The 9,765-nt window shown below is 38.1% G+C and overlaps 1 protein-coding gene across 1 annotated transcript; it reads right to left on the reverse strand.

The window, feature by feature from the left end:
• Positions 1-2,243: 2,243 nt before the first annotated feature.
• Positions 2,244-9,227, reverse strand: LOC107084824 (glial fibrillary acidic protein). Its single transcript, XM_015374852.1, has 9 exons — positions 8,687-9,227; positions 6,046-6,106; positions 5,834-5,929; positions 5,582-5,743; positions 5,336-5,461; positions 4,886-5,106; positions 4,761-4,804; positions 3,858-3,940; positions 2,244-3,708 (listed from the first exon to the last, which is right to left on the reverse strand). The coding sequence occupies exons 1-9, from the start codon at positions 9,199-9,201 to the stop codon at positions 3,667-3,669; spliced, it is 1,350 nt and encodes a 449-aa protein (XP_015230338.1). The 5' UTR covers positions 9,202-9,227; the 3' UTR covers positions 2,244-3,666.
• Positions 9,228-9,765: the final 538 nt, after the last annotated feature.

The raw sequence follows: 9,765 nt of genomic DNA on the forward strand, positions 1-9,765 counted from the left end.
AATATGCATCACATTACCTCTGACCCTTCCCGTTGTTGTAGAAGAGGACTGTTCGGGAAAGGGCCAAACATCAAGGCTTGGGCTCTCAAAGCTTTATCTGCTTGGAATTCCTTCAGCTCATGGTCGCCTTCAGCCAAGACCTGAGACTCCCTCCCACCCCCACCCCGACCATCACCCAGATAAAAGCCTCGCTAACAATATAATGTTGTAGTTTACACATACTCAAACACCAGGTCATACATCAGTGCATCCAACCCACTTGTAGCAATTGTCAAAAAAACCCAAAACCATCTTCTGCTGTTCACTTAAAAATTAGTGACCATGATTTCATATTCTATTGTACAAACTTGTAAGGATAATAAACAAAGAGAAAAATAAGAAAAAATGGCAAATTAATCTAGGAAGTAAAAGTCAGTCTTCTGGATAATCAAAATCTCCTTTCGTCTTTGCTTATGCTTTTCCCAAATATTTATTCTCAGAGACAAAATTCAAAGTCTCTGAACAAAATGAAAGATTACATGAACTTCAAATGAGTCAAAACATTTTGAATGGAAACACACTGTAGTGACTTGCCTTTGTCAGTCAAGAGTGAGGGAGAGACACTGAAACTGTGCTTAAAGGTATTTCAGTAGCACTGCAGCTTGTGGCCTTTGATGAATGTGGATAATATGACTCTTTGTCCAAGGTTGCATGTTCTCAAGGAGCATCACTGGAACTCAAAATAGAAAATAATAATAATATAAACAGTTTCTTTTCCTCTTAATGTATTGCATGTCAGTCAAACGGTGGTTCCCCATGGTGTAGCTACACAAGAAATATAATTCTTCACTTTAGCTGACTAATGTTGCTGACTTATTGTTTGAGCTTCCAAGTTGGAACCAGACTAAAAGCCTATTTCACAGCTGTTTTAATAATCCTCCATTATGATAAACTTTTTGTAAATCTTCGGGTGCTATCAAGCAGTTGTTTTTTTTTCCCAATTTATATTTTGTTCTTGTTAGAATTACATTGCATCAGAGTGTGTGCTTGTTTACACGAAGTCAAACCCAATTCACTAAATATTCAAAAAAGCTATCTGCAGCTCTCCTTTAAAATTTTCATTTGTTTGCATTTAAAACTTGTTTTAAATGAAAAAATCCCAGAGTTAAAAACATCCATCCATCCATCCATACATCCATCCATCCATCCATTTTCTGTCACGCTTATCCTAAGCGGGGTTGTGAGGGGTCCTGGTGCCTATTTCCAGCTGTCTATGGGCAAGGGGCAGGGTACACCTCGACTCGCCAGTCCATCGCAGACAAGATAAAAAAATTTCACAGAAAATAATTGAATAACTAAGTGATTTCCAAAAGCCTAGAGAACCACTCTAAAAAATGTTTTGGAACAATTATGCAAAAAATCTGTCCTCTTCAAAGAAAAAAAGGAACAAGACTAAGAGGGTAGTAAAACTTTTAAGTTCAACCAATACATTTTGTTTAGGGTTTGGTCATAAATGAGGGAAACAGTTAGTGATGTCCTTTAGTGGCGACAGTGGCGTTGGATGTAGGAGTTTGCCCAGAAATCGAAATCGAATTCTGTCAGTGAGCCCCAGGGCAGCTGTGGCTACGATGTAGCTTGCCACCATCAGTGTGTGAGTGTGTGCGTGAATGGGTGAATGAATGTAGTGTAAAGTGCTTTGGTCAAGTCTCCTAACTTGAATAAAGGCGCTATATAAGTACATGCCATTTATTCTTGACATGCAAATTCCCACATTTCTCAGTCCTTCCAAACTCTAAGCCTTTTTGAAATCAAAGAACGAAAACCTCTCAGGGAGTTTTACATTTGGGCCAGAAAGTCAAATCTGAAATTACCTTCTACCTTCTTATTCAACTTGCTTAATCAAGCCTGAGTAGAAAACGAGTATATCCACACTTAAATCCTACTTTTACCACTTAAAGTCCAGCTTTCTTTACTAATGGAGAGGAATACTGATAAGTCATGATCTTATAATAAAGAAAACCTTTTTGGTGCTGAAGTCCGCCTGAAGGTCAGATCCAATCACTTTCAAGCACCATCTGTCTGCTGCTGCCTGCTCCCCCAATACAGTGCAATTGACTGTCAGCACACATTAAACTCATCTTTACTGAACTTAGTTCTGATATATTGTGGGTACAGTATATGAAGTCATATTTTTATCAAAGGGGAAAAAAAACACCTGAGCTAGCTTTCAGAAAGAATTATTTAAATACAAAATGGAGGCAACATCCCGAGCAGAGAAAACATTTTATTGTTATAATTGTTTAGAGCTAAAGTTCTAGTAAAATCTGCAAAGACTTCTTAAAAAATAGAAACAACATAAAAAAAATAGAAAGACAATGCATTAAAGAGTGTTAGAAAGAAAGGAGAGAAGGTTGGAATTTAGCAAAGGTACAAAATAGGAGGCATGAATCACGAGGTGTCCTTGGTGACGAGGACAGACAGACCCGACTCGTCATTCTCGTTAGCGGCAGTGCCTGTCAGCATGTTTCCATCAGAGCTTTCCAACTAAAGCAGGGATTGGATAACAGTTTGAGCTCTGACGTGCCTCTATCTTTCTAACTCCAACATCATCTCCCTCAAAATAAGAAACATAGAGCCATAGCTCTGCAGCTCTTCTATGACTCCCCATCTTCATCATCATCTGCTATCTGGCCAACACTACAAAAACTCTCTGTCACTTTCTGAGTAGAAACTCTGGTATGGTGGCTCTAGGGCAAAGGTTGCATTTGCTTCCACACCTTTGACCAAGCCCTGTCTGTCTTTATCTTGTCTGTATGATGAGAAGCCTGTGCTGGTGCTTTGGGGTGCCAAAATTTGTAGACTTTATCAGGAAACATTCAAGGATGCTTGATGCAGAGAAGAAGAGGTGTATTTTTAACCCCTCTGACTGATAAAAAGAGACTATTTCTTTTGACCGGTGATATTTAGGATTATTCACAGTGAAAGACTGTTGGAATCACTCCGCATCAGTGTGATAAAGGAGTAACCTAATTATCCATTCCAGGTTTTATAATTCAGCAAATTTTGCACATTTGTACTTTTCAGAGAAAATAATTGTTCCGCTCAAATCTTAGCTTGATATATGGTTAAACAAAACAAACATGCAGATGCGCAAGATTTAAATTGCAGAAATTAATGATGTTCCTTAAAGAAACAAACAAAAAAATAGCACCAGAACAAGTGGAAGAGAAAACTGCTGGGATTCAGCTGTCATTCTGTCAAAAGCTGCAGCGACATAAGCCTATATCTCCTGTTCTTTATCTAAATCCAATTTCAGTGACAACAGACCAAGAACTCCCTCCCTCCTGTCCACCATGTTTCACATTCACTTAACCACACGTCAACCTCCACACAACGGTACATATTAAATGAACACTAACACTACATTTCAAGGCCTCCCCTATGGCCAAACACTGGAATCTTATTTGTCAGAAATAGTTACAGGTTTCTAAGATGACTGTCTTAACACCAAAATGAGCATTCTAGTCTGACAATATTTCATTTGGCAATGTCTTGTGATGCAGTTAGATTCATTAGAAAGTAGTTCACCATGGGAAGATGAAAGGGAAAGTTATTGATAGGATAGAGAATGGATTAATTCATTCAGAAGCCTCAGGACATGTTTGAGGATAAACAGGAAACTGAAGCTCAAGGAAGGTCTTTGTGCTCAGTGGTTGATTCTTTGATGATCTGAAAAAAAAAAAACACAATTAAATGGTGAAAAACAGCAAAAAGCACCACTTCTCTAATATAATTAATGTGTGCAAACATTTGAAAAGGGGTTAAACATTGCCCCCCAGAGGAAAATCCTGAGAAGTGCGATATACTCAAGCTCCTACCTCTCCATCTCTGGTCTCTACTGTTCGAACCAGGATGCTCCTCTTCACATGAGCCTCTGGGGTTTTAGTATCCAAATTGGTTTCTGACCAATAAACAGAGGTAAAAGGTGTCATTATAGATCACTGGGGAATGTAAGAATATAACTCAGTCTTCTGCAATACTGTTTCCATCTGTACTAAGGCACACCTTTACAATAAATACCGCATATTTACAATAATCAGATAAGATAAATTGTATTTGACTTCCTAAACCTGTTGTACTATTATAATACATATAAATATAGGATAATTTAATTGGGAAAAATCTATATATAATATTTAAATACACATTTTTTTAGTACCATGTTCTGTGCTTTTTTCTATATAGACACAGAGTCAGTTACAACATAACAGCAAGCAATCTGTATTTCTTTAGACTTTCTGAGCAACTTTACGGCTCTTTTATTTTTTTAAAGAAATATTCATTCATATTAATTTCTTTGATGTACTGAATTACATTTCATCTCCTGTATTTAGTCTTTTATCATTATGCAGATTTTCTATGAGAGATGACTGTCAGATACATATGGTTTATTCCCATAGGAGGAAATCTTTTCAAATGTTTTTGGGGGGCATTTACTAATACAGTGTCATTAGTTTAAATGTCAAGAAAAAAACAATTCTATGTAACTAGATGGGTCATGAATCAGGATCTATAGGCTGTGAAGCTTCAGAAAGGCTGCAGAGATAAAATATCAAGTAACTCTGACTCATTACAAACATTAAGACCAAGTATTATTAGAAATTGCTCAACTTTTACTTTTTACCTTCTTACTTAAATAAAATTACTTTCTCTTTGGTAAAACTGAAAGAACCAAATACATAGTATAAGTAGAAAACATTATAGGTCTGTCTGATACTGACCTCTAAACTGCAGGTTGGCAAAGCTCTGGACTGGAATGGTGATCCTGATGGTAAAGGAAAAAAAAGTTTTACATGGTTTTTGTTTCTTAGGTTAAATAGAACCCGTTTGTAAAGTTGTGTCTCACCTGCTTTCCTCTCCTTCTAGCAGTTTTCTGTAGGTTGCTATCTCGATATCTAGAGCCAGTTTGACATTGAGAAGATCCTGGTACTCCTGCAGATGCCTTGCCATCTCCTCTTTCAGGGCCTGGATCTCCTCCTCCAGACGGCTCACTGTATCCTGGTACCCGGCAGTCTCCATGGCACAGCGTTCCTCCATTTCCCGAAGCTGACGCTCCAGAGAGTCATTCTTATGAAGAAGAAGGATCAGGTTTCAGAACAAGACAATTCTAGAAACAGATTGCCTAATAAACCCATGGCCTTTGGAGAATGCAATAGATTAATTCATGCTGATTTTTTCTTTAGTTGGGATCTGAGATTTTGACAAATGAAGTAGGGAGACAGAGGGGATTATTCTTTAATGTAAAATGAACATGGATGCTCCTTAGACCATTTCCTGAGAGATCTGTTTGACTTACTGTGCCACGGAGAGAATCCAGATCACAGGTCAAAGCTTGGACCTGACGTCGGTATTCATTAGCGTCTTGCTTAGCTTGGCGCAGTGCTTCTGCATTCCGATTGGCTGCATCTGTCAGGTCAGCAAACTGGAAAAAAAAGTTCAGTTCCACTTAACTTTTTCTGGTAAATTTCCCATGTTTCTTTTCTACAGAGGTTTGCATGTCAAACATGTTAGATGAATAACTGTTACAGGTGTGTTTTCTAACCTTGGATCGGTACCACTCTTCTGTTTCATGCATGTTGGAGGTGGCCATGTTCTCATACTGAACCCTAATGTCTCTGAGAGCAGCAGTTAAGTCTGGTTTAGACACATCCAGGTCAACATGGACCTGATGTGCCACAATCTGATCCTGTAACTCCCGCAGCTCCTGAAAGAAACGAGTTCAGATACCAATGGTTAGGGAAAAAACAAAACTTTCATTATTTTGGTTTTACTTGGATTTAATGTAGATTCTCACCTCCTCATGAATTTTTTTCAGGAAGTTTATTTCATCCTGCAAGGCCTCAATCTTTCTCTCCAGCTGGACTCTATTGAGAGCTGCTTCATCCACATCCTTTGCAAAAAAAAAGAAAAAAAGAAACAGATGGGGTAGAAAGAAATTTAGCTCTCACAAATTATGGGTAAGTCAAATTTAAGGCCTTTTTTTTTTATGCAAGGTGAAAAAATTACTTGTCTGAATGTATTCAAACTGTTTTCTGTTTCCTGTCGCAGAGTAATCTCGTCTTGCAGTCTGTCAAAAAGGACAAAAAAATACTGAAATGAAATTCATGCACCATGTTGCCACCAAGTATATCTTCACATAGTCTGTAAAGTAAAATTAAGACATTAAATCTTATTAAGGTTCTTTTAATCAATAATTATCTTATTTATCTTTGATGATTTGCACTTAATTTTCCTCTTCTTTGCTTGCAGAACACTAATATTGGTAGTTTTATTTAAATGTATCAGTGAATAGAGTTGCAGCAAATCTGACCATCTAATTTTGTGATATAGTAAGAGGCAATTTTGTGATATTAGTAGAAGGAAACACAACAAATATCCTGCTCATTGATAAACATGTATGTTTCAATTACAGCAAAATAATCAAGTTAGGTTTTTAAAAATAAAGGAATTTGTCATTTCATTTACAAAGCTGTTTTTATTCTGCTATGAACATTGATAACAAAAGCGCAAAAGTGATTTCCCTTTACTATTTATTCCTCTGGTAAACTTAAACTTAGATATAAGGTTGTCTTTTATTTTTTTTCCAGTTTTTCTACTTTAATAGAAGTAACATTTTTGTCTTGAATGGTCCCAGCCAAAATGTTGAAAATAGAGAATTTTCACAAGAAACTAAGTATTAGGCTAATGGAGAACAGGGCCCTTCTACCTTAAACACTGCCTGCCATTGCTAAATATACAGTATTTAATTGTTATTATGAAAATTTCTTTACAGTGAAAATGGTATGAAGAATTTTAAACATAATTCTATTTTCAAAATTTTGTTATAAACAGATTTAGCCCAAATAACTGAAGCTTATTTTCCTTGTTTTTTAATCTGATTTAATCTGATGATTGAAAAAAAAAAAATGAATCAGTATTGGTGTCATAATATATAGCATGTGAAGTAGATCAATGCAGAGGATTTTTCTTCTGTTATAACCCTTTTTTTTTAAAATAATAATCACATTTTATTTGATTTACTTTAATTCCTTTGTTAAGGATCCCCTGAGGACAAATTAAATTGCTAAACTAGTCCAACAGGTGCCATCATGAAAGAATTCCACATTTACTTCCAGTGTGCTGTAAGTTCTGGCAGCATAACTTAAGATTATTTATGCAACAGTGTTAAAGGTTTTAAAAGATTATATCAAAGGGTCATTTCCATTTGGCATCATCACTTCCGATTTGATCAAAGTCAGAAGCAGTTGCACAATACTGCAGTAAAAGGTCCCTCTATAAATTGAAGCCATAAGCTGAATCTTACATGCACAGTCATTTTTTGTCAATGAATTAAAATTTTCACTGCTTATAAAATATTGAAGCACTTTGAGTTAGCCTTCATTTTGCACTCTTCCCTGCAGCAGAGGCATAATAGGACTCAGCTGAATGGAAAGTTTACACATCATTGCACTTTTACTCTAATCTGCAGCCAGAAGCCTTTCCCATGGGGTGTACCATACACAGACTGTCTCTAATACACACCATTGCACACAGAAACACAAATAATAAATATTAGGATAGACCTGAAGAGAGACAGACACCACCCAACGATCCATCTGTCGCACAGAGACACATAACCAGACACACTGAGACTTTGCATAACATCTGTACTAATTCCTGCAGTGTTTCACAAAAATCAGTGGGAACCTGAAAAGTGACCTTTGACTCTCTGAGCAGAAGCATCTCCATTCATTTTGCAACCTCTCAAAGAATGAGCAGCTGCACGGTCAAAGGGCAGGGGGGGCTCCAAAGTAGATCTTCCCACCCTCAGACTGTCAATCAATGTTTTTTCAAAACAAAATAAAGTTTGATGATTCCAGTCATGCATGTTAAGAGAAATGAAATGTGCACGGTGAGGTGATTTTAGTCGATATTTTATTCTAGAGGGAGAGAAAAAGGGAACAGCTGCCTGGCTGTTGGAACCCATTGTAAAGACCCGCCATTGTCCAACCTCTCATTCCTCCACAGTCCCTCAATAGCAGTGAGGGGTTCAGTCAGGATCAACTTTACAAAAAGGGAATAAAGCTCCAGCAGGCCATAGCTCTCGGCAACTGAAACCAAATTTCCATATCAAAAAAATGTTTTTACCAACATTTATCAAAAATACCCCATATGACTTTAACTGATTTAATTAGTGCTGAAATCTAAACATTAATATTTTTACAACAGGCCAAAGTGTGTCGATTTGGAAAGCTGCCAAGCATCTTATTTTAAAATAAATTAAAATGATCAAAATTTGTTGCAAAGTTTTAGATATTCAGCTCCTTTATTTTTTATTACGAAATAGATTTCAATGCAAACAACAAGGATATACAATTTTAAAAGTAACTTAAGCACTTGTTTATTTTGAAACTGATATTGAAAGATAATGTCAGTCACTTTTACCTAAAGAGTTTTGGTAAAATGAACTTAGATTTTTGGTTCCTTTATGCTTCGATTTATGTAATAGCACATAAAAACATTTGATGTTTTTATTTTACCCATTTTACCCGCCATTTTACCCATTTTACCCGCCATTGTAAAATTCCTGCCCTTAGGCTCATTAAGTAAAATGAGCCTAAGGTCAGGGATCCTCCTCCCACAGCGGCCCCATCTTCCCTTGTATTACCTCTGCTTTAGGGTGGACAGATCAGCAGCGAGGTTGTCCCTTTCAACCTCCAGCCGTGCCTTGCCATTAGTGAGGCCATCCACCTGCCGTCGAAGCTCCCTCAGCTCATCCTGATAGATGTCCCCCAGTCTGCTGGGCTCTTTCACCTTCAGCTGGTTTAGCTCAGCCACCAGCATCTTGTTCTGCTGCTCCAGTAGGCGAACCTTCTCTATGTAGCTGGCAAAGCGGTCATTCAGGCCCATCATCTCCATCTTCTCATTTGTACGTGTTTCTTTATACTGTGCCTTCATCAAGGAGTCAGCTGAGAAGTCAAGCCGGTCCCCTGGGCTTCCCAGCAGCAGGGTCGTGCTCTGAGAGCCCAGGGAGATCCTGGACATGGGGCTGGAGTGGGTGAATGTTCGAGGGGTGCCATGCCAGGAGAGGCGGTTGGAAGACAGGCTTCCAATTCTGGAGCTGGAGCTGCCCTGAAGCCCAAAACGTTTCCTGTACGAGGACTGGATTCTGTGGCTCTCCATGCTGGGGGAATAAGCTCCCTCAATGCACACACAGGGTTTTTATAAAGGGAGCAACCCTCCCAAGTCCAAAGCAGAGAGGCCACAGGGTGGGGCAGCGAGGAGGGAGGGTGGCAGGCAGTGAATGGAACAAAAAGGGGATAGCGAAGGGGATGGTTTACGTGACACTCAAAAAGCTGGGTGCCAGGGATTGTCCGTGCTTGTCCACTCAATAACAAATGTCTCCTACTTTTTTTCTTCATCATCTCCCCCTTTCCTCCCACCTCTCCCGCTGCCCCTGACTCACTCTTTCATTCCTACATTCACCCCCTTTTTGTCCTACTCTCTTTCTTTCTGCTCCAAGCGAATGAAAAGGAATTTGTGTGACAGACTCTGGCTACAAATCCTCTCTGACCACACATGCACTCTTAAAAACACAGAGACACTAAAAGAACTTTGATTAAACAAGCGGGATGTTGGAAGATGTTCTAATTATCTAAGCAGCAAATGAAATCATTTGTATAATTAAAATAAATAGAATATAATCATTATCAACTTTATTTGCAGAGCACTTTAAACAAGCTACAG

The sequence above is a fragment of the Cyprinodon variegatus genome, unplaced genomic scaffold, assembly GCF_000732505.1.
Source record: "Cyprinodon variegatus isolate N-32 unplaced genomic scaffold, C_variegatus-1.0 Scaffold109, whole genome shotgun sequence".
Classification (NCBI taxonomy): domain Eukaryota; kingdom Metazoa; phylum Chordata; class Actinopteri; order Cyprinodontiformes; family Cyprinodontidae; genus Cyprinodon; species Cyprinodon variegatus.

Excerpts from the sequence above, each read along its gene's own strand:
- LOC107084824 (XM_015374852.1), bottom strand. The coding sequence starts at position 9,201 with ATGGAGAGCCACAGAATCCAGTCCTCGTACAGGAAACGTTTTGGGCTT. Across the intron at positions 5,930-6,045 it reads GTTTGAATACATTCAGACAA|GATGTGGATGAAGCAGCTCT; the intron begins GTAATTTTTTCA and ends TTTTTTGCAAAG. Across the intron at positions 4,805-4,885 it reads CTAGAAGGAGAGGAAAGCAG|GATCACCATTCCAGTCCAGA; the intron begins GTGAGACACAAC and ends CTTTACCATCAG.